Source organism: Dreissena polymorpha, chromosome 1, assembly GCF_020536995.1.
Source record: "Dreissena polymorpha isolate Duluth1 chromosome 1, UMN_Dpol_1.0, whole genome shotgun sequence".
Taxonomy (NCBI): Eukaryota; Metazoa; Mollusca; class Bivalvia; order Myida; family Dreissenidae; genus Dreissena; species Dreissena polymorpha.
This window is the reverse complement of record NC_068355.1, coordinates 157,345,618-157,371,253: the sequence shown is the minus strand read 5'-3', so window position 1 is coordinate 157,371,253 and position 25,636 is coordinate 157,345,618. Positions and strand designations below refer to the sequence as shown.

The 25,636-nt window shown below is 38.7% G+C and overlaps 1 protein-coding gene across 2 annotated transcripts in view; it reads left to right on the top strand.

Annotated features, from left to right (window-relative positions):
- Positions 1 to 25,636, top strand: part of LOC127857646 (mRNA-decapping enzyme 1B-like) — a 114,396-nt gene that overhangs the window by 68,699 nt on the left and 20,061 nt on the right. For both annotated transcript variants that reach the window (XM_052394229.1, XM_052394224.1), the window contains exons 3-5: positions 1,226 to 1,353; positions 5,236 to 5,299; positions 15,312 to 15,471. In XM_052394229.1, the coding sequence (XP_052250189.1) occupies positions 1,226 to 1,353; positions 5,236 to 5,299; positions 15,312 to 15,471 (352 nt within the window). The remainder of the gene's footprint in view (positions 1 to 1,225; positions 1,354 to 5,235; positions 5,300 to 15,311; positions 15,472 to 25,636) is intronic.

The following is a 25,636-nucleotide window of genomic DNA, read 5'->3' as shown; positions in this document are numbered from 1 at the left end:
GACGTCATTATTTTGTTTTGCCGCGACCCATAGGAGAAAAAAATGTATGAAATACCTGTAACTTTGCTCCAGCTCTTACAGCTCTACAATGTCACTGCCTAGCTCTGTATGCAACAAACATTGAAAACAGATTGTAAGGTGGCAGCACTGCTCATCTGCATTGAAAACATAATGAGAGAAACACATTTAGAATATTAATGTTGTGGTCTTAAAAAACATAACAGGGCGAAACAGTCATTGTAGAAAAGTACACACTGGAGGAGATCCTTTCAGCTGTTAAGAATGGTTTATTGATTGCACTTTTGTTATCCCCTGCCATAGGCCGAGGAATATTGTTTTGGCGTTGTCCGTCCGTCTTCTTGTCCGTCCATCTTTCCATCCATCCGAAGCCATATCTTGGAAGTGCTTTGGCAGATTTCATTGAAACTTAGTATGAGTATATATATGGATAAGAGGATGATGCACGCCAAATGGCATTATACACCATCTGTCAATAAAAGAGTTATGGCCCTTTGTATCTTGAAAAAAGGCTTTTTTGAGTGTCAAATATAACACTTTTGTGTCCAGAGGTATATTTGCAGGGGATATAAATTCAACGAATATGCTTGTTGTCGCTTGCAATTGAAAATGATAGGAAGGTTAAAAGAAGTCCAAATTCGATTAAAATTTCAGAAGCCTTATTAAAAATAATATATCAAAATTACATCATATGGCTGTGTTAAAACCTTGTTAAATCTCTAGAAGCCACCTTTATGGTCCAATCTTTATGACACTTGTATAAAGCATGTGTTAAAGTCATAGCTTGGCTGAGTTGGAAAATGTTCATGTTTCCATTTAAAATATAGCTGCCAGAGGGGGCGGTGTATTTTACTTAGTTGGCAATAGTAAACCCTTGTTAAAATGGTAATTGGTAAATTTTGTTATTGACAGACTTGTACAAATGCATGTGTAGTCATTGGTAAATAAAGTTAATAAATCTTAATTAGTCCTCAGAAACAAATGTCAAAGTGATATGCAACCATGGTTTTCATTGGATTCATGACTTATTTGGTGCTTTTCACGAAAAGAAACAATCATGCGTATAGTTATCTAGGGGCTGTTGAAATGTAAGTCAGGCCATTAACAAAGTCCTGCTCAAAAGCTCAGAGAGCCTGTGGCAAAAAGAATTAGTGTGAAGGCTTTCTCTACCCTACAGATTCCCATTTTTTCTTTGTAATGGTTTCAGGACTGCAGCCCCTTTGAAAGGCTTCATGATTCTCAACCGACTCGGTCTTAACAACCTGATAGAGCCCATAACAAAGGACCTGGAGTTTCAACAGCAGCCTCCTTTCCTGCTCTACCGGAATGCTAAAAGTAAGATAGACCCCCTTCCTGATCTACTGGAATGCAATAAGTAAGAAAGACCCCCTTCTTGCTCTACCGGAATGCTTAAAGTAAGATAAACACCCTTCTTGCTCTACCAGAATGCTAAGGTAAGATAGACCCAATTCCTGCTCTATCGGAACGCTAAAAGTAAGAAAGACCCCATTCCTGCTGTACCAGAATGCTAAAAGAAAAATAAACACCCTTCCTGCTCTATCGGAATGCTAAAAGATATATATACCCCATTCCTGCTCTACTGGATGCTAAAAGTAAGATAAACCCCCTTCCTGCTTTACCGGAATGCTAAAGGAAAGATAGACCCATTTCCTGCTCTACCGGAAAGCTAAAAGTAATATAGACCCCCTTCCTGCTCTACTGGAATGCTATAAGTAAGATAAAACCCATTCTGCTCTACTGGAATGCTAAAAGTAAGATATATAAAAACTCCCTTCCTGCTCTATTGGAATGCTAAAAGTAAGATAGACCCAATTCTTGCTCTACTGGAATGCTAAAAGTAAGATATACTCCCTTCCTGCTCTACTGGAATACTAAATCAAGCTAGACCCCCTTCCTGCTCTACCAGAATGCTAAAAGTAAGCTAGACCCCCTTCCTGCTCTACTGGAATGCTTAAAGTAAAATAGACCCCTTCTTGCTCTACTGGAATGCTAAAGGTAAGATAGACCCAATTACTGCTCTACCGGAATGCTTAAAGTATTCAAGACCCCCTTCCTGCTCTACTGAAATGCTATAAGTAAGGTAGAAACCCATTCTACTCTACTGGAATGCTAAAAATAAGATAGACCCCCTTCCTGCTGTACCGGAATGCTAAAAGTATGATAGACAACCGTCCTGTTCTAATGGTATGCTAAAGGTAAGATAGACCCCCCTTCTTGCTCAACTGGTATGCTTAAAGTAAGAAAGACACCATATTTTTTTACAAGAATGCTAAAAGTAATATAGACCAACTATTTCCTCAAAAGGGCTGCTAAAGGGAACACTTTGTGCTCTTCTGAAAAGATAGAACCCATTCCTGTTGCGCTGGAATGCTAATGGTAAGATAGACCCTTTTGTGTTCATCTGGAATGCTTATGGTAAGATAGAACTCTTTCTGCTCTTCTAGAATGCATGGTTAGATATAACTCTTTCTGTTCTTCTGAAAATCATATGATAAGATAGAACACTTCCTGTTATTGTGTAATGCTCATGGTTGCATTGTACTCTTTCTGTTCCTCTGTTATGCTTCTGGTAAGATAGAACTCTTCCTGTGTGTAAGCTGGAACTCTTTCTGTTCTTCTGTTATGCTTCTGGTAAGATAGAACTCTTCCTGTGTGTAAGATAGAACTCTTTCTGTTCTTCTGTTATGCTTCTGGTAAGATAGAACTCTTCCTGTGTGTAAGCTGGAACTCTTTCTGTTCTTCTGTTATGCTTCTGGTAAGATAGAACTCTTCCTGTGTGTAAGATAGAACTCTTTCTGTTCTTCTGTTATGCTTCTGGTAAGATAGAACTCTTCCTGTGTGTAAGATAGATTTCTTTCTGTTCTTCTGCTATGCTTATGGTAAGATAGAACTCTTCCTGTGTGTAAGATAGAACTCTTTCTGTTCGTCTGTTATGCTTCTGGTAAGATAGAACTCTTCCTGTGTGTAAGATAGAACTCTTTCTGTTCTTCTGTTATGCTTCTGGTAAGATAGAAATCTGCCTGTGTGTAAGATAGAACTTTTTCTGTTCTTCTGTTATGCTTATGGTAAGATAGAACTCTTCCTGTGTGTAAGATAGAACTCTTTCTGTTCTTCTGTTATGCTTTTGGTATGATATAACTCTTCCTGTTATTTTGTAATGCTTATGGTAAGATGGAACTCTTTCTGTTCTTTTGGAATGCTTTTGGTAGGATAGAACTCATTCTGTTCTTCTTGAATGCTTATGGTAAGATAGAACTCACAAAAAAGGCACTAAAATCTGGAATAAACTAGATTTGCCATTATTACTCTAAGTTTAAAGACACTTCAAAAAATTTCAACAATCTTTTTTTAGCGAAAGTAATTATTTTTCGTTACTTAATATTGGGACATATGGGTTTTCGTCCATACAAATTAATGTCTCCTAATTTTAGACAGTATATATAAGAGCTCTATTTTGCATTTTGGTATATTTTTGCCCTGTTTTGGTCTATCTAGTGACACTTCGATCATAGGTTTTACAATAGGAATCGGATTAAGGTCATAAAACATGGCAGATGAATGCCTGAGGGCAATGGACCATACCTGTTGCGTGATTTGGAAAATAACCATGTTTACCTGTAATTCACAATGGTTTCACCCATCAGCATTTGAAATGATATCGTATGAAGAAAGCAGTATGTTTTTAACTTTTTTGTTCTATATTATTTTAGGTAAAGGTAGCAAAGCTTTGGCGTGGTATTTTACAAGCATGTTCTATAAGTTGTTGATTCTATGAATATTGCATCATATTATCTGGTCCTCAACGCAATATTTTTAAGTCTTCACATTTTTCGGTCACCTTATTTTGTGTCTCTAATTTTTTTGACACCAGTATTTTTGGATTTTTTTTTGTATCTAAATTATCTGACACAAACAAAATATTATTTTTAATTGTCTGCAAATTGGTAATTTTGGTAATTAAGTTTATTGTATACTTCTATAGATTTGCAATGTTTGGAAACCAAAGGCGCGCAGACCCTTGAAAACATGTGGTATTGTAAGGCAGAGAATACTGGTTTGAAAATCATCATCACTTTTTTTAAATGTGCCATTATTACCCACAGTAATCTATTGTAGAATCCTTCAGTCATTGTTCAACACATTTTATAGCTGCTATTGTCACTTTGTGGAAGTGCTAAAAAAAGGCTGCAACGATTTAGCACTATGCATAATGGTTCATAAATAGTTCATAAATAGTTTCCAACAATAAATTTCAATATAATGAACTTTGCTATGGATTAAGTACTTGCATAATATCCAGGTCAATATGAGCCAAGCTCTGGACAAATTAGGCTTCATGCATGTTTGTAAAGTGTTTACCCAGATTGGTAGGAGCAGATTGTACAGGCTTACCTTGCCCATGTTTGTAAAGTGTTTACCCAGATTGGTAGGAGCAGATTGTACAGGCTTACCTTGCCCATGTTTGTAAAGTGTCTACCCAGATTGGTAGGAGCAGATTGTACAGGCTTACCTTGCCCATGTTTGTAATGTGTCTACCCAGATTGGTAGGAGCAGATTGTACAGGCTTACCTTGCCCATGTTTGTAAAGTGTTTACCCAGATTGGTAGGGGCAGATTGTACAGGCTTACCTTGCCCATGTTTGTAAAGTGTTTACCCAGATTGGTAGGAGCAGATTGTACAGGCTTACCTTGCCCATGTTTGTAAAGTGTTTACCCAGATTGGTAGGAGCAGATTGTACAGGCTTACCTTGCCCATGTTTGTAAAGTGTCTACCCAAATTGGTAGGAGCAGATTGTACAGGCTTACCTTGCCCATGTTTGTAAAGTGTCTACCCAGATTGGTAGGAGCAGATTGTACAGGCTTACCTTGCCCATGTTTGTAAAGTGTCTACCCAGATTGGTAGGAGCAGATTGTACAGGCTTACCTTGCGCATGTATGGAATTGTCATTTGAATGAAGACCGTTATTAACAAAAATTCAATATGGCAGAATGTGTTGTCCCAGATTACAGACTAGAAAAGCTTATCTGGGACGGACACTTTACGCACATGCCTTTAAATCCATTTTCCCAGAGGGGAGGCCCACATAGTTTCCAAGGAATTTTTTTATGTACTGTTCAACTTGGCTAGATAGTTAGTTAACAGTAAAATCACGGTATCGATATTCATGTTTTCAAGACTTGGTTTCTGTGCTTGCAGGTATCTATGGAGTGTGGTTTTATGACAAGGAGGAATGTAAGAGGCTGGGACAGAAACTCAATAGGTACGTCACAAACCTGGTTCAGTTGAACCCTTTCCCTCCAATATACGCATTTTGATTTTGTATTCGCGTACAAAATCAAATTCAATTTAATACCTTTTTCGTAATAGAGTCTAGTTTAATAACTTCATTTCGAAGCCTAAGATATTTAGGAGCAGCAAACAGTTAATCACAGGCTGTTCTGGTTTTATGCTGGTTGCATATAGCCATTTTCTTTTTGCTTCCAAGTGGGAAAGGCTTCAGTCCGCTATGATTAATGCTAGCTCTGTTGGTCAACTCATGAGTGCTGCTCTTTGGTTGTGGGGTTCTAAAATGGAGCCAATCTGAACTTCATAACTTTGTATGGGGATTGGGTTTCCCTTTCCCACTTAGAAGCAAAGTGGAAATTGCTATGTGCAAACAGCATAAATCTAGAACAGCCTGCGAATAAATGGCAGTCTGTTCATGTTTTATGCTGTTTGCTGCTCATCAGTATCAAAGGGTTGTAAATGAAGACTTTAAAATTTGAATCAAGTAAGAAAGGTCTTTAATTAAACTTAACTTTCTAAGTGCATACCTAAGAGGTTCAGGTTTAAGGAATAGGTTCTGTGTCTTTTTTATTACTACTCACTGTGTTCTGAGTATGGCAGTTGTCAGTTCCTGACATAAGTAGGTGCATTCTGAGCTTGGCAGTTGTCAGTTTCTGGCATAAGTAGGTGCACTCTGAACAGTTGTCAGTTCCTGGCATAAGTAGGTACACTCTGAGTATGGCAGTTGTCAGTACCTGGCATAAGTAGGTGCACTCTGAGTATGGCAGTTGTCAGTTCCTGGCATAAGTAGGTGCTCTCTGAGTATCACAGTTGTCAATTTCTGGCATAAGTAGGTGCACTCTGAGTATGGCAGTTGTCAGTTCCTGGCATAAGTAGGTGCACTCTGAGCATGACAGCTGTCAGTTCCTGGCATAAGTAGATGCACTCTGAACTTGGCAGTTGTCAGTTCCTGGCATAAGTAGGTGCACTCTGAGTATGGTAGTTGTCAGTTCCTGGCAAAAGTAGGTGCACTCTGAGTATGGCAGTTGTCAGTTTCTGGCATAAGTAGGTGCCCTCTTTGCACTTGTCAGTTCCTTGCATAAGTAGGTGCACTCTGAGTATGACAGTTGTCAGTTCCTGGCATAAGTAGGTGCACCCTGAGTATGGCAGTTGTCAGTTCCTGGCATAAGTAGGTGCACTCTGAGTATGGCAGTTGTCAGTTTCTGGCATAAGTAGGTGCACTCTGAACAGTTGTCAGTTCCTGGCATAAGTAGGTGCACTCTGAGAATGGCAGTTGTCAGTTCCTGGCATAAGTAGGTGCACTCTGAACAGTTGGCAGTTCCTGACATAAGTAGGTACACTCTGAGTATGGCAGTTGTCAGTTTCTGGCATAAGAAGGTGCACTCTGAACAGTTGTCAGTTCCTGGCATAAGTAGGTGCACTCTGAGAATGGCAGTTGTCAGTTCCTGGCATAAGTAGGTGCACTCTGAACAGTTGTCAGTTCCTGGCATAAGTAGATGCACTATGAGCATGACAGTTGTCAGTTCCTGGCAGAAGTAGGTGCACTCTGAACAGTTGTCAGTTCCTGACATAAGTAGGTGCACTCTGAGTATGGCAGTTGTCAGTTTCTGGCATAAGTAGGTGCACTCTGAACAGTTGTCAGTTCCTGGCATAAGTAGATGCACTCTGAGTATGGCAGTTGTCAGTTCCTGGCATAAGTAGGTGCACTCTGAACAGTTGTCAGTTCCTGACATAAGTAGGTGCACTCTTAGCAGTTGTCAGTTTCTGGTATAAGTAGGTGCACTCTGAACAGTTGTCAGTTCCTGGCATAAGTAGATGCACTCTGAGCATGACAGTTGTCAGTTCCTGATAAAAGTAGGTGCACTCTGAACAGTTGTCAGTTCCTGGCATAAGTAGGTGCACTCTAAACTCGGCAGTTGTCAGTTCCTGGCATAAGTAGGTGCACTCTGAACTTGGCAGTTGTCAGTTCCTGGCATAAGTATGTGCACTCTGAGTATGGCAGTTGTCAGTTTCTCGTATAAGTAGGTGCACTCTGAACAGTTGTCAGTTCCTGGCATAAGAAGATGCACTCTGAGCATGACAGTTGTCAGTTCCTGACATAAGTAGGTGCACTCTGAACAGTTGTCAGTTCCTGGCATAAGTAGATGCACTCTGAGCATGACAGTTGTCAGTTCCTAGCATGGGTAGGTGCACTCTTAGCAGTTGTCAGTTCCTGGCATAAGAAGGTGCACTCTGAACAGTTGTCAGTTCCTGGCATAAGTAGGTACACTCTGAGTATGGCAGATGTCAGTTCCTGGCATAAGTAGGTGCACTCTGAGTATGGCAGTTGTCAGTTCCTGGCATTAGTAAGTGCACTCTGAGTATGACAGTTGTCAGTTTCTGGCATAAGTAGGTGCACTCTGAGTATGGCAGTTGTCAGTTCCTGGCATAAGTAGGTGCACTCTGAACAGTTGTCAGTTCCTGGCATAAGTAGATGCACTATGAGCATGACAGTTGTCAGTTCCTGAAATAAGTAGGTGCACTCTGAACAGTTGTCAGTTCCTGACATAAGTAGGTGCACTCTGAGTATGGCAGTTGTCAGTTTCTGGCATAAGTAGGTGCATTCTGAGCAGTTGTCAGTTCCTTGCATAAGAAGGTGCACCCTGAGTATGGCAGTTGTCAGTTCCTGGCATTAGTATGTGCACTCTGAGTATGGCAGTTGTCAGTTTCTGGCATAAGTAGGTGCACTCTGAACAGTTGACAGTTTCTGGCATAAGTAGGTGCACTCTGAGTATGGCAGTTGTCAGTTTTTGGCATAAGTAGGTGCACTCTGAACAGTTGTCAGTTCCTGGCATAAGTAGGTGCACTCTGAGTATGGCAATTGTCAGTTCCTGGCATAAGTTGGGGCACTCTGAGCATGACAGTTGTCAGTTCCTGACATAAGTAGTTGCACTCTGAACAGTTGTCAGTTGCTGACATAAGTAGGTGCACTCTGAGTATGGCAGTTGTCAGTTTCTGGCATAAGAAGGTGCACTCTGAACAGTTGTCAGTTCTTGGCATAAGTAGCTGCACTCTTGAGTATGGCAGTTGTCAGTTCCTGGCATAAGTAGGTGCACTTTGAACAGTTGTCAGTTCCTGGCATAAGTAGGTGCACTCTGAGCAGTTGTCAGTTTCTGGTATAAGTAGGTGCACACTGAACAGTTGTCAGTTCCTGGCATAAGTAGATGCACTCTGAGCATGACAGTTGTCAGTTCCTGACATAAGTAGGTGCACTCTGAACAGTTGTCAGTTCCTGACATAAGTAGGTGCACTCTGAACTTGGCAATTGTCAGTTCCTGGCATAAGTAGGTGCACTCTGAGCTTGGCAGTTGTCAGTTCCTGGCATAAGTAGGTGCACTCTGAGTATGGCAGTTGTCAGTTTCTGGTATAAGTAGGTGCACTTTGAACAGTTGTCGGTTCCTGGCATAAGTAGATGCACTCTGAGCATGACAGTTTTCAGTTCCTGACATAAGTAGGTGCACTCTGAACAGTTGTCAGTTCCTGGCATAAGTAGATGCACTCTGAGCATGACAGTTATCAGTTCCTGGCATAAGTAGATGCACTCTGAGCAGTTGTCAGTTCCTGGCATAAGTAGGTGCACTCTGAACAGTTGTCAGATCCTGGCATAAGTAGATGCACTCTGAGAATGACAGTTGTCAGTTCCTGACATAAGTAGGTGCACTCTGAACAGTTGTCAGTTCCTGACATAAGTAGGTGCGTTCTGAGAATGGCAGTTGTCAGTTCCTGGCATAAGTAGGTGCACTCTAAACAGTTGTCTGTTCCTGGCATAAGTAGGTGCACTCTGAGTATGGCAGTTGTCAGTTCCTGGCGTAAGTAGGTGCACTTTATAATTGTAAACCTCTTAGATTTGCTTAGGAAAAGTCCAGGATATGTCAAAGTATGGTATGTCCAAGCGAAAACTAACCTCTGGATTAGTCTGTGTAAAAGGAAAAAATTAGTCTGTGTAAAAGGAAAAAGTCTAACCTCTGGGCTTTATGCATGTATGAGATGCGTTCTGAGAAAACGGGGCTAAATTCATGTGCGTAAAATGTCATCCTAGATTAGCCTGTGCAGTCCGCAAGGTACTGGTTCGCTAGGTACTGGCTGCACATTGTTTATGGTTTTCCAGACCGATGATTTGAAAACCTCATGCATGCAGTCACTTTAAGCATACATCTCCCAGTGTCTGATACATCTTATAAGATGTTATCATGCTGTTATTTATGCCAATTCACACATTGTTTCTATCAGTTGTTCAGGTAAATTTGGTCTGGAATGTTGAAACTTCTCCTGATGATGTATTCATGATGTCATTAATAATAAGTTTGATATTTGTTATATGGGACTAGCATAAATTGTACTTTGCATATTGTCTGAAAAGAAATTGCCTTCAGGTATTCACATAATTTTAAGACCAAAAAGATGTGAGTCTTGTTCTTGGAAAACAGGGTTTAATGCATGTTTGTCCATTAAAATATAGTGTTGCAAGTATACAGTCAGTTTTCATTATATGCCCACAGTGAAACTTTGTTGGCACTCTTGAGATGTCACATTATCCAGTCATTATGAAATTTTCCCAGAATATTTTGTTTTAATGATATTTGGTTTGAGTTATAAAGGGCAATTATGAAACATGTCAGCCACTTTTTGGGAAAGTTTGTCTTCAATGGCTATAGTGAAACTTATTGGAAATTCTTAAGGTCACATTTTTAGTCCCGTCTTCATGAATCTTTCTCAGAACATTTGTTCTACTGATTTCAGACCAGATAAAAATTGTTCCAGTCAAAATAATTTCAGTTAAATGACATGGCATTTTACCTTAAATGGCCCAGAAATTGTTTCTAGTACATCTCGGCCAAGTTTGAAAATCATTCCAGTCAATTGTTACACAAGGCAGCCAGTGAGCTGGTACATTGTTTATGCCCCCCTTTGAAGAAGAGGGGTTATATTGTTTTGCTGGATGTTGGTTGGTTTGTCCTTCTGTCTGTTGGTCTGTCTGTGTGTTGTTCGGTCGGTCTGTCGGTAGACCAGTTAGTTGCTGATCAATAACTTGTCAACAAATTGACTGATTGGCTCGATGCTTCTCAGGTGCATTGGCCTTTGCCAATAGATGACCGCTACATAAATTGGGGTCATTAGGTCAAAGGTCAAGATCACTGTCCCAATAAGCGTGAAAATTGTTTCCCATCAATAACTAGTCAACTAATTCAAACATTGGCTTGATACTTCCCATGTGCATTGGCTTTGGCCAGTAGATGACCCCTATTGAAATTGGTGTCACTATATCAAAGGTCAAGGTCACTGTCACAATAAGTGTGAAAATCGTTTCAGATCAATTACTTGCAACGACTTGACATTTTGGCTTGATACTTCACTTGTGCAGTGGCCTTGGACAGTAGATGACCCCTATCAAAATTGGGGTCACTAGGTCAAAGGTCAAGTTTACTGTCACAATAAGTGTGAAAATCCTTTCGGATTAATAACTTGTCAACAAAATGACATTTTGGCTTGATACTTTACATTCCTTAGTCTTGGAGAATAGATGCCCATAATAAGTGTGAAAATTGTTTTCAAACAATAACTCGTCAACCAATTTACTGCTTGGCTTGATTGAGACTTCACATGTGCATTGGCCTTGGAGAGTAGATGACCTCATTGACATTAGTGTCAGTAGTTCAAAGCGCTGTTTGGGGTGGGGCATATGTCTCCAACAGCAGAACTCTTATTATCATATAGCTATTCTGAATTCAGTTAATACTCTAGAAGTGACAAGTTTAATCTAGTCTTTATGAAACTAGCTTGTAACATTTGTTTTGATGATATCTCAGCCGCATTCTCAAATGGTTTATGAAACATCACAACAATTGTCTTCTGGTCTCAGGAGAGCAACCCAGGGCCTTTGGGTCCTTTGTTTCAACTCCAAATTAATACTGTGGTAAGTATGCAAGAAATTACATTATTGTGGGTAGTGCAAGAAATATTGGTGCAGTAACGGATTAGGGGGTTGATGTGGTATGTTTGTGGAGGAAAACAGTAAAAGATACTCCAGAATTTGTGAGTTGCTTATTGCTAATTGCAAGATTCTGACAAACATTTTGTTCGATGTTAAGTATTTATGTCTTATTGAAGCTGTTTTGTACTTTGCAGTGAATGCTTTGTTTCTGTGTTTATTTTGATTTATAACGCTATTTCAGTCAAATCAATGTGATTATTGAACCCATGACCCTCTTACATGGTAAAGGGTTTACCAGTTCTAAATGCACATACTTTTGCCAGTTACTGACCAGTTACTGCACGTCTTGAATCAGACATGTGGGGGTAGGTAAGTCTTGGACAAATTTCATGACCTGTTCCCACAAATGTTATGTGGCTGGGCTGGAAATTGAGTCCATGATCATGGGATGTATAGGTCAATGCTCTCCTCACCAAGTTAGCAGGCCAGACATGCTGTCAGTGCAGAGATGACACTGATACTGATAGTCATAGTCCAGTGCTCTACTTACTGAGTTAGCAGGCCAGACTTGCTGTCAGTGCAGAGATGACACTGATACTGATAGTCATAGTCCAGTGCTCTACTTACTGAGTTAGCAGGCCAGACTTGCTGTCAGTGCAGAGATGACACTGATACTGATAGTCATAGTCCAGTGCTCTACTTACTGAGTTAGCAGGCCAGACTTGCTGTCAGTGCAGAGATGACACTGATACTGATAGTCATAGTCCAGTGCTCTACTTACTGAGTTAGCAGGCCAGACTTGCTGTCAGTGCAGAGATGACACTTATACTGATAGTCATAGTCCAGTGCTCTACTTACTGAGTTAGCAGGCCAGACTTGCTGTCAGTGCAGAGATGACACTGATACTGATAGTTATAGTCCAGTGCTCTACTTACTGAGTTAGCAGGCCAGACATGCTGTCAGTGCAGAGATGACACTAATACTGATAGTCATAGTCCAGTGCTCTACTTACTGAGTTAGCAGGCCAGACTTGCTGTCAGTGCAGAGATGACACTGATACTGATAGTTATAGTCCAGTGCTCTACTTACTGAGTTAGCAGGCCAGACATGCTGTCAGTGCAGAGATGACACTGATACTGATAGTCATAGTCCAGTGCTCTACTTACTGAGTTAGCAGGCCAGACTTGCTTTCAGTGCAGAGATGGCACTGATACTGATAGTCATAGTCCAGTGCTCTCCTCACCAAGTTAGCAGGCCAGACTTGCTGTCAGTGCAGAGATGACACTGATACTGATAGTCATAGTCCAGTGCTCTACTTACTGAGTTAGCAGGCCAGACTGGCTTTCAGTGCAGAGATGACACTGATACTGATAGTCATAGTCCAGTGCTCTACTTACTGAGTTAGCAGGCCAGACTTGCTGTCAGTGCAGAGATGACACTGATACTGATAGTCATAGTCCAGTGCTCTACTTACTGAGTTAGCAGGCCAGACTTGCTGTCAGTGCCGAGATGACACTGATACTGATAGTCATAGTCCAGTGCTCTACTTACTGAGTTAGCAGGCCAGACTTGCTGTCAGTGCAGAGATGACACTGATACTGATAGTCATAGTCCAGTGCTCTACTTACTGAGTTAGCAGGCTAGACTTGCTTTCAGTGCAGAGATGACACTGATACTGATAGTCATAGTCCAGTGCTCTCCTCACCAAGTAAGCAGGCCAGACTTGCTGTCAGTGCAGAGATGACACTGATACTGATAGTCATAGTCCAGTGCTCTACTTACTGAGTTAGCAGGCCAGACTTGCTGTCAGTGCAGAGATGACACTGATACTGATAGTTATAGTCCAGTGCTCTACTTACTGAGTTAGCAGGCCAGACATGCTGTCAGTGCAGAGATGACACTGATACTGATAGTTATAGTCCAGTGCTCTCCTCACCAAGTTAGCAGGCCAGACTTGCTGTTAGTGCAGAGATGACACTGATACTGATAGTCATAGTCCAGTGCTCTACTTACTGAGTTAGCAGGCCAGACTTGCTGTCAGTGCAGAGATAACACTGATACTGATAGTCACAGTCCAGTGCTCTCCTTACTGAGTTAGCAGGCCAGACTTGCTGTCAGTGCAGAGATAACACTGATACTGATAGTCATAGTCCAGTGCTCTACTTACTGAGTTAGCAGGCCAGACTTGCTGTCAGTGCAGAGATGACACTGATACTGATAGTTATAGTCCAGTGCTCTACTTACTGAGTTAGCAGGCCAGACATGCTGTCAGTGCAGAGATGACACTGATACTGATAGTTATAGTCCAGTGCTCTCCTCACCAAGTTAGCAGACCAGACTTGCTGTTAGTGCAGAGATGACACTGATACTGATAGTCATAGTCCAGTGCTCTACTTACTGAGTTAGCAGGCCAGACTTGCTGTCAGTGCAGAGATAACACTGATACTGATAGTCACAGTCCAGTGCTCTCCTTACTGAGTTAGCAGGCCAGACTTGCTGTCAGTGCAGAGATAACACTGATACTGATAGTCATAGTCCAGTGCTCTACTTACTGAGTTAGCAGGCCAGACTTGCTGTCATTGCAGAGATGACACTGATACTGATAGTTATAGTCCAGTGCTCTACTTACTGAGTTAGCAGGCCAGACATGCTGTCAGTGCAGAGATGACACTGATACTGATAGTTATAGTCCAGTGCTCTCCTCACCAAGTTAGCAGGCCAGACTTGCTGTTAGTGCAGAGATGACACTGATACTGATAGTCATAGTCCAGTGCTCTACTTACTGAGTTAGCAGGCCAGACATGCTGTCAGTGCAGAGATAACACTGATACTGATAGTCATAGTCCAGTGCTCTCCTCACCAAGTTAGCAGGCCAGACTTGCTGTCAGTGCAGAGATGACACTGATACTGATAGTCATAGTCCAGTGCTCTACTTACTGAGTTAGCAGGCCAGACTTGCTGTCAGTGCAGAGATGACCTTCATAATGTTCTTAGTTGAGTACATCACATATGGAACATGTTTTGTTTAAGATCAGTGTATGGGTTAAGTTTGTGACCTAGTGTCACCTATTGTGACCAATCTTTTTTATGGGTTTATTTAGCATGTAATGTCCAAGAAATGGTGTTCACATTTTGTATGCTTTTTTATTTATTTTGGCTAACAACTTTTGATATATTGTGTTTTTGTTCTGTGAAAGTTTGAAGAGGATGTAGCAGTGTATTAAAATATTTTTTCTCCGTTTGATATTACTGGCTTGCATGTCCCTAATATGGCATATCTTTTTAATGCAACATTAAATCTGAGTTTGTCTTTACAGTGTTTAATTTTGTAATTAATGAGTGCTTCTCATGACAAATATTGTTATGAGCTATAGCAAATGGTTTTGCAAAAATCCAGTTAAGATGTGGTCATCCCTGATAAGCCTGTGCAGACTGCACTTGCAAATCTAGGACACCATTATTCACATGCATAAGGCACTGTTTTACCAGAGCGGGGCTTATTTACAATATTTTGATCCCCATACAAGGGCATTCTTGAAATATGTAGAATCCACACAGTCTCAAAATATTAATACAGAAGGTTGAATAATTTACATTTTGTATTGAAAAAAAAACACACAACCACAACTGGATCTCATATTTTGTCCATGCATTTTAGAAACAGATTAATGAACAGGCACATCATCAAAACAGATACCATTGCAATATGAATAGTATTGAAATAACATCTATGGAAAATGTGCCTTATTATTATTCTTAGTCAATTTTTCATGTAAATAAGCTTCACTCTTGGAACACAGAACTTAATGCCTTTGCTTATTGTGTCATCCCAGGTTAGTCTGTGTAGAAGACACTCCCTGCTTATATGGATTTTTGTGTGTGTCTCTTTAAAGCCAAAATCCTGACTAGGCAGCAATTATATTCCCTTGTTTATAGGTAAATGTGCGATCTTCATGACCATATTCACTCTTATATTATGTGCTAGCAATATGTGACAATATTCATTGGTATTCAGTTACGTGCAAGCAATACATGACGAGATGCGTAGAAAACAGACGTCCCCTGCAGTGGTTGGTGCATCAGCGGAGGTCAGCAAGAAGTTGTCTGCCCCAGGTGCCACATCCCAGGTGGACATAATGCAGATGCTGTCCAAGGCCCAGCAGGAGTATGACACGGTGTGTAACTTCATATGTCAAGGAAGTACACTTAACATCGCGTGTAACTTCATATGTCAAGGCAGTACACTTAACACAGTGTGTAAATTCATAAGTCAAGGTAGAACACTTGACACAGTGTGTAAATTCATATGTCAAGACAGTACACTTGACACAGTGTGCAACATTATGTGTCAAGGAAGTACACTTTACACAGTGTATAACTTCATATGTCAAGACAGTACACTTGACACAGTGGTTAACTTCATATGTCAAGACAGTACACTTTACGCAGTGTGTAACTTCATATGTCAAGGTGGTACACTTTACGCAGTGTGTAACTTCATATGTCAAGGTAGTACACTTAATACTCAGTGTGTAACTTCATATGTCAAGGTAGTTCACTTTACACAGTGTGCAACTTCATATTTCAAGGCAGTACACTTAACACAGTGTGTACGTTTATATATCAAGACAGATCACATTTCACAGTATGTAACTTCATGTTTCAATGCAGTACACTTTACACAGTGTGTAACTTCATATGTCAAGACAGTACACTTGACACAGTGTGTAACTTCGTATTTCAAAGCAGTACACTTGACATGGTGTGTAACTTCATATGTCAAGACAGTACACTTTATACAGTGTGTAACTTCATATGTCAAGGCAGTACACTTAACACAGTCTGTAACTTCATATGTCAAGACAGTACACTTTACACAGTGTTTAACTTCACATGTCAAGGCAGTACACTTAACACAGTCTGTAACTTCATATGTCAAGGCAGTACACTTTACACAGTGTGTAACTTCATATGTCAAGGCAGTACACTTAACACAATGTGTAACTTCATATGTCAAGACAGTACACTTGACACAGTGTGTAACTTCGTATTTCAAAGCAGTACACTTGACATGGTGTGTAACTTCATATGTCAAGACAGTACACTTTATACAGTGTGTAACTTCATATGTCAAGGCAGTACACTTAACACAGTCTGTAACTTCATATGTCAAGGCAGTACACTTTATCCAGTGTGTAACTTCATATGTCAAGGCAGTACACTTAACACAATGTGTAACTTCATATGTCAAGACAGTACACTTGACACAGTGTGCAACTTCATATTTCAAAGCAGTACACTTTACACAAGATATAACTTCATATGTCAAGGTAGTTCACTTTTTACAGTGTGTAACTTTATATGTCAAGGCAGTACACTTTATCCAGTGTGTAACTTCATATATCAAGACAGTACACTTCATATTGTGTAACTTCATACTTCAAGGCAGTATGCTTTTCACATTGTGTAACTTCATATTTCAAAGCATTACACTTCATATTGTGTAACTTCATGTTTCAAGGCAGTAGGCTTTTCATATTGTGTAACTTCATATTAAGGCAGTACACTTCTTATTGTGTAACTTCATATTTCAAGGCAGTACACTTCATACTGTGTAACTTAGTATTTCAAGGCAGTACGCTTTTCACATTGTGTAATTTCTTATTTCAAGGCTGTAGACTGTAGACACTCTTTAAGTTCAAAGGAAAAAAATGGCCATAAATGAGCTTGTCTGGGCCAAAACTATGTTGTTCATTGTGAGATTTTAAAATTATTTGGCACATTTGTTCACCATCATTGACCGGTGTGTCGCACGAAAGAATTACGTCAATATCTCCAAGGTCAAGGTCACACTTTGAGTTCAAAGGTAAAAAAGGCCATAAATGAGCTTGTCCGGGCCATAACTATGTCATTCAATGTGAGATTTAAAATCATTTGAAACATTTGTTCACCATCATTGGACGGTGTGTCGCGCGAAAGAATTACATCGATATCTCCAAGGTAAAGGTCGCACTTGGAGTTCAAAAGTGAAAAATGGCCATAAATGAGCTTGTCCGGGCCATAACTATGTCATTCATTGTGAGATTTTAAATTGACTCTGTACAATAATTTTGTTAACAGTCATTGGACGGCATGTCTTGCGAAATATTTCAAGAGTGCAAAGGTCAAAATGGCCTTAAATAATAATGGCATAATAATTCTTAAAAATGGCCATAAATTAGATTTTCTTGTTTTGTGAAGACAGCATGCAAAATAGTCTGTGTCAATGCGGCAGGTGGGGGTATACGTCGCTTCTGTGACAAAGCTCTCGTTTTTATTAGCCTATTTTCAACGCAAATAGGCTTTTGTAATACCACTTTTCGAAATCACTACTGAAGAATGGTTCATTGTTAAAGCCCACAGCAGCGTATGATTGTCAGTTCTTGGAAAGATTCACAAATGATATTAAGATATTTTTATCCTGAACTTGTATCTGGAAATATCCATATCTGTATAATTCCATAATTTATTATACATAAAGGAGAGCAAAATGACATATAACATGAAATGGTTATTGCGATATAATATTCAATCACATATAAAAGTGTGCACTTGGTTAGCAGATACAAGGTATTAAATGGCAGAAGCAGCGCCATACAAAAATGGGTCTTGTTGTATGCATCCAGCGTATCTCCAGTCCAGCCTGTGCATCTGCAGTCCATTGGGTTTTTTTCGTTCAAATTCTGGGCCGGTGTAAGGCCCAATTCCCAATGAAAAAAACTATAATTTTTACCCAAATGGGACCGAAAAAATTCCCAATTAAAGGTTTTCTTTTTTTTTAGAAATTAACATTAAGTTCATCTCCACTCCAGCTCTATAAGTTGAACCTTAGTAAGCATAATATTGGAAGCACTTTTAGTCTCAATTTTAAAGGGGCCTTTTCACAGATTTTGGCTTTTTTTAACTTATTCATTAAATGCTTTATATTGATAAATGTAAACATTGGATCGTAGAAGCTCCAGTAAAAAATCAAGAATAAAATTAAAAAAAGGAAAAGAACATTGCCCGGAGCAGGTTTCGAACCAGTGACCCCTGGAGTCCTGCCAGAGTCCTGAAGTAAAAACGCTTTAGCCTACTGAGCTATTCCGCCGAGAACACATACTTGACGTATTTTATACCTTATATAAGCAATCTTCGTAGTTTCACAAAATTTAACGACAAAAACAAAACTCTCCAAATTATTCCATCGTTTCGCGTTGCAACGCTTTATAATTTTTAGGTTTTAAAATCGTCAAAAGATGCATATAATGGCTATATTAGACCATGGTAAATGTTCAGTATTACTGTTTCCTCACAAATATCATAACTAAAACGAAAATGTGCGAATCTGAAACAACTTTTTTCAATTTTGTCAATTTACCAAAGCGTGAAAAGATCCCTTTAAAGGATTTGCGCAAATCAACAACAAAACTTATTTCCCAATTTTAGTCAAATGGAAGTGATTTTTTAAAATACAAAGGGACCGGGCCCCATTCTCAAAAAGGTGATTAATAACACTTGAGTCTTGTCAGGAGCTACCCTTTCAACTAATGAGACAGTTAAACCTTGCATGACTTTACAGCAAACAGTGTAGCTCCTCACAGGCTGTCAAGCGGTCATACTTTTTCCTACTTTTTCCTACTATTTCCTACTTTTTCATCAGGATCCTACTTTTTCCTATTTTTTTACCAAATCTTCCTACTATTCCTACTTTTTCATTTTCAATGGAGAATTATTTTTTTTTAAAGAGTTAATTTAGTAAACTTGCAGGATGAATGAATCTATGGCATGACTGTATCCCTGTTAATGTGCATTCATCTAGATGAGACCTGACAACCCATGCTGACTGTCTGCTAGCACCTCTCTAGGAGCATAAATATTTATTTCTTATGTAACTTTTAAAATTATTGACAAGTTTTTTTTTGAAGTAACAATAGTGCCTTGTTTACTTCCTTAGCATTTGTACACTGCAGACTTCACTACCTTACACAGTTCCCAGTGATGCAAGAGCTGAGGGAACTCATTGTTTATTCCAGTTTTATTTTGTTTCCATTGACAACAATTTGACCAAACCTTATGCATGTTTACATGATATTGCTGTTTGGAATGTAGAGATATAGAGAAACATGTATTGTATGAGTGGTTATGTAATATGGAATTTATTACACAAGTTATTGGAAAAAAGATAAAACTGATGCTTTGCCGAGTTTTCATCATTTACAAATATAATGTAATAAATTCTGTATTACATGACAACGGATATGATGTTCTATTGATATCATAGGTACATCATGTTTAGTAATTAAAGATAAATGCACAGAGCCTAAATGCCCTGATACATTTTTATGCTCCCGGTAGGGTGGCATATTGCAGTTGTACTGTCAGTCCGTTTGTCTGTCTGTCTGTGTGTGTGTGTCCGTCCGAAAACTTTAATATGGGCCATAACTTTTGCAATATTGAAGATAGCAACTTGATATTTGGCATGCATGTGTATCTCATGAAGATGCACATTTTGAGTGGTGAAAGGTGAAGGTCATCCTTCAAGGTCAAAAGTTAAAAAATACAATCCAAGGGAAGTAATAAGCTTTAAAAGGGAGATAATTTCTAAACCTGCCAAATGATATATTGAAATTTTATTTCAAAGCTGCGCAATAGTGGGCATTGTGTTTCGGACAAACACAATTCTTGTCTAATGATGCCATTGCTAGTGTGGTAACTTCAAGGTGTTAAAGCGAAGTATTAAAATTATTAAACGGCATTATTACACTCCCGCAAAGTCATCAATAATGTAAAAGCCATTATTTGAAACTGGAATAAACAATGTAGTGCAACTGTTTCATTGCCCAATCAATGCTGTCATAAAAGATGTCAGGTGATAAGGTCCTATCTCCAGTTGCATAATCTGCTCTGCAATGACCAGTCATTTTGAATGTAACTTAAGTCATTATAACTGCACCCTATTGTCAATTTAAAGGTTTCACAATGTAGCTGTAGCAGAGCATTTACACTGCTTTATATACTTGTATTAATCTTGTACAACAAGTTGGTGTATCACTAAATAAATTTGGTCTTCTGCTTAAGGATATAACATGCATAATATAATTACCATTTTTATATCGATACACAGAAGACCTCTAACCACTTATTTGATGATACACCAAAATGAACAGCATCTAATTACATGTGTACTTCTTTATCAGGGTAGCTTTGCTTGAAACTTAATTATCATAGATACACTATAAGTGCTAAAATTCCTAGTGGGAAAACAAAGTTTAACCCTTCATGGATGGAGAAGTTGGACAACAGTGGAAAAACACTGGGATCATGGTGCAAGAGAGATACCGGCAATGAGTTTGCAAGATATTGTACTGTCTGAATGAAGTCCATCTTGTAGTAATTCTGGTGCTAATCAACTTATAAGTCATGCAGATGGATAAAAACACAAGGAAAACATGAAATACATGCATGATAATTCACAAAAGCGTTTGTTTGGAAGTGCCCAAAAGCCAAGCAGCTCGCAGGGTTGTGGGGATAAATCTATCTGTATGCAAGTACATCCATCACACAAGGAACAGGTACAAAAGGCTGAAATCTTCTGGGCCCTTAAGGTAGCTTCAAGTGGGTATCCATACAGAACATGTGATTGCACTCCTGCTCTGATTCAAGCTATGTTTCCTGGACCTGTGTCTAAAAAATAAGTATTTTGTGTTCCTACTTTTGAGGGAAAAGTTCCTACTTTTTCCTACTTTTTTCCTACTTTTCTTGCAAAAGTAGTTCCTATTTTTTCCTACTTTTTGAAAAAAGGTCACTTGACAGCCTGTCCTCACCAAACTGGCTGGATGCGCAGGCTGGTATTGAACTATGCTGTCTGCATACAACGTAGACCCATTTTCGAATGGCACAGGTCAAATGGTATATGTTAAAAAGGAGTCCCTGATTCTGACATGAGATACTACCTCCAATACTGGGCCTTTGATTCAAGGTGGACCCCACCTACAGCACAGTGTATGATTGCTTAAAAAATAATCTGTAAATCAGTTTGATATGTCATTATGAAATGCATTTTTTGATGTGATCACTATGTATAGTGTAGCATTTATAACATAAATAAAAAACAAGGATCCGGCAATTAAATCTGTGCCAATAACAGTTAGCATCATTTTCATGCTGGACTAAGTGATGTTTTTTTTTCAAGAACACATTAAGAGAGACATACTTGGTGTATTTTGCACACATTTTGTTGTAATGATATCTAACATTATCATTTACATGTACACAAAAAGACATTAGAAGATGCAAGAACTATGTTCCCAGCTTAGTACCTGGAATTGAGTCAAATGTAGGATACGTCAATGCACCACTTATGTACTTAATAAACAATTTGTAATGTTAAGTGTTTGGAGAATTTTGCGGCTCTTCTTAATTACAAACATTATTTTGTTTGCATCTTGGAATGAGCCTTTAATTTTAAGTGCCAAAGATATTTCTGTTGATGCACTGATGGCACTGCTTGAATACAGTCAGCGTAAAAAGATTTCAAAGTAGTATAAAACAGATAACAGATAAATCCTTCTTGCTCTGAAGAGAATGACATTGATACATAAGTCCTATGGCATGTACTTAGTGTTAACAATCGGCTGGCAATGATATTAAATAGATATAAAGGATTTGAACATTGTAAGAGCCAATTTAACTACAATTGCTACCATGGTAAGTTAGGCTACTGGAGTTTTCCAAGACATTGAAGGAGCACATGTTTTGTAATAAATGTTGTTGGATTTAGAAGCTGATTTTGTTGTTGTTATCCCTTTGCATGCTGGGTAATTTGTCTTCTGCTTAAATGTCGTCTGCTGAATTTCTAAAATTAGCATTTTCTTCGATTTTTTTCAAAGAATACTATCAGAATAGCAAACAGTTTGGATCCTGATGAGACGCCACGTTCTGTGGCGTCTCATCAGGATCCAAACTGTTTGCAAAGGCCTTCAAAATTCGGTTCCCGCACTGAAAGGGTTATATTCAGAGCATGATTTATATGAACTCGGGTTTTGCAGTTTAAAATGTGAGTTCTCTGGATGTAAAACATTTCCTAGCAATTATAAAACTGACAGATTTAACTGTTATACTAAAGAATAGAAAGTTCTCTAAAATTACCAATTTTTTTTTTACCTTTATAGTAATTTTTCCCTCAAAGTTTAAACAAGTTTTGTGATTTTGATGTATAGCATTTAGTATGCCATATCTAGTATCTACTTTAGAACTTTGTAATTGAATCAAAAAGTGTAGAGGATCTTACTTCAACATTCTTAGTTAGGTGACATTTGATAAATGAGTGAGATTCAAACTTAGTTGCTTTAAAACCAGCATGGCCAATGCATGTCATGCTTGCATTATCTCAATAAAAAAATGAAGCCTTGTGATTTCTATTAACCTTTTGCATGCTGGGAAATTTGTCGTCTGCACATGTTTTGTAATAAATGTTGTTGGATTTAGAAGCTGATTTTGTTGTTGTTATCCCTTTGCATGCTGGGTAATTTGTCGTCTGCTAAAATGTTGTCTGCTGAAGTTCTAAAATTAGCATTTTCTTCGAATTTTTTCAAAGAATACTATCAGAAAAGCAAACAGTTTGGATCCTGATGAGACGCCATGTTCTGTGGCGTCTCATCTGGATCCAAACTGTTTGCAAAAGCCTTCAAAATTCGGTTCCAGCACTGAAAGAGTTTAAGGGACTGTCAACCACCAATGACAAAAAAAGAAAAGTTCTAAAATACCTTATTTTTTTACAATTATTACAAAAACATGTTACACAGTAGGGTCAATCAAAAATTACAAAAATTTACGCATGCAAAATTTGCATTCCTGGGTTTACCACGTGACGATGATGATCAATCTACTGGCGTTATTTATAGTTAACTGGTAGTTACCTAGTAGACATACCCAGTAAAATGTATTACCGAATATACTGAAAATGTGAAAACTTAACAACTTTTTTTCAAGTAATGTAATATACCAGTCGTGATTTTAATTTTTGTCCCCCCAACTACTGTGCCCTCAAGACGTTTCCTTTTATCTGAATATATGGTGCAATATTGTGACAAAAAAAACACTTTGGGGAGCATCACTCGTTTCCGACAGTTTCTTGTTTTCTCATATTTTGTCTGTGTTCGAAAATGGTGTCAGTTCCAAGGAAAACATGGTGGCCCAAGTGCAGGGCAGTTTTCCTATTATGTAAAACTATAGTATAGTATAGTATCACTATAGAAGTTGCATTTTTAGTCCTATTTCCCTGAAAGTTGGTCAGAATATATTTTTATGCCCCCGATAAGGTGGCATATAGCTGTTGAACTGCCAGTCTGTCTTTCCGTCCGTCCGTCTGTCCGTCCATCCAGAGCCATATCTTCGAAGTGCTTTGGCGGATTTCATTGAAACTTGGTACGATTGTCCAGAAGCATATTGGTGGGGGATATCAATTCAACGAATTTGCATGTTTAAATGCTATTTTGGCTATTTGGTAAAAATGGTCCTGGTCTGTTCAAAACCATGGAAGCTAGGGGTGGGGCAGTTTTCCTATTATTGCTATATTAAAACAGAACATATTTTTTAGTGATATCTGGACCGAGTTAAGAAGTGGTTCAAGTCCGTTGAGAACCATTGCCCCCAGGGTGTGTGACAGTTTTCCTTATATGGCTAGTTAGTAATTTCTTGTTAACACTCTAGAAATCATATTTGAAATCCAATCATCACGAAACTTGTTCAGGTTATTTGTGCAAATGATATCTCAGCTGAATTTCACATGGGGGGGGGGGGGCAGTTTTTTGTATATGGCTATAGTGAAACATTTGTTAACGCACTAACTAATTACGACATTGATTGGCCAATCTACATGAAACTTGGTCAGAGCATTTGTTTTAATCAAAACTGGGCTGCGTTTGTAACTGGGTCTTGTGAGTTTAAAAAAACAATCACCAGGTTAAATTAAAAAAAACATTTTCTTCGCCTAATCTTATGAACCACAGTAAGAACATTTCTTCTAAAGATATCAGGAGTTCAAAAATAAAAATGTGCATTGCAATTTAACATTGATGTTTGATAAAGTGCTTTCATTATTTTGATCTATACCTTGTCAGAATATTCTAGTTGCTAGGGTCTCTGGTAAGCACCTTAGGATCCATGGCCCTCTGGTTCAATGTTGACAACTCACAGAAAATGAATCTGAACAATATTGCAGTCCCTTAGAGTGTTTTAAGTATTATTAATTAAATGGTAACAAAATTAAGGGTTAACCACCAAACAATTGAGTCAGTCTTTTTGTATACCTGTGTTATGTAACGTTAAAGCAGCACTCATTTATATTTTCTATAACAATATTCACCTAGATACAATTTACTCTTAACCCTGAATATGTGCTTATTAATGCCCTTTTAACATGTAAAAATGATATTTTTAACATTGTGCAAGACAATTTAATTTTATGTTCCTGATGGATAGATACTCAATCCTGCAATGCTAATGATGGTCTTTAGCTCTTGGAAAATGGCACTTAAATTACCAGTAATTCCTGTATGTAAAGTGTTATCCAAGATAAGCAAGTGCAGTGTTCACAGGCTTATCACGAACAACACTTTCCTCTAAGTTCGGATTTTCATTTAGAAGAGACTTCTTTTAAACCAAGATATCAAAAAAGCTGGCATTAGCCTGTGCAGACTGCACAGCTGTGATGACACTTTACGCTCATGCATTAATGTTCAAAAACAATTTGAGCATGCAACTTTGAAAAAAAAGTTGCTCAATTTCACTAGTATTGTTTAGCCTAAAAATACACATGCTTTTGCCTGGTGAAATTAACTCTCTCAGTGCGTAACCGAATTTTGAAGGCCTTTGCAAACAGTTTGGATCCAGATGAGACGCCACAAATCGTGGCGTCTCATCAGGATCCAAACTGTTTGCTATTCTGATATTATTCTTTGAAAAAATGAAAGTAAATGTTAATTTTAGAAATTCAGCAGACGACATTTTAGCAGACAACAAATTTCCCAGCATGCAAAGGGTTAAGCTATTATATTAGCTCACCTTTTCACAAACCATATAATAGTTTAGACAATCTCATAATTCTTACCTAAATTGCACTAGCATACCCCAATGAATGATAGCCAGTTTTTCACAAATAATGTTAAGACATTTTTATGGTGATCATATGTGTCTTGTTCTGAGAAAACTGGGCTTAATGCTTGTGCGTAAAGTGACGTCCCAGATTAGCCTGTGCAGTCCGCACAGGCTTATCAGGGACGACACTTTCCGCTTTTATGGTATGTTTAGTTTGAGGGA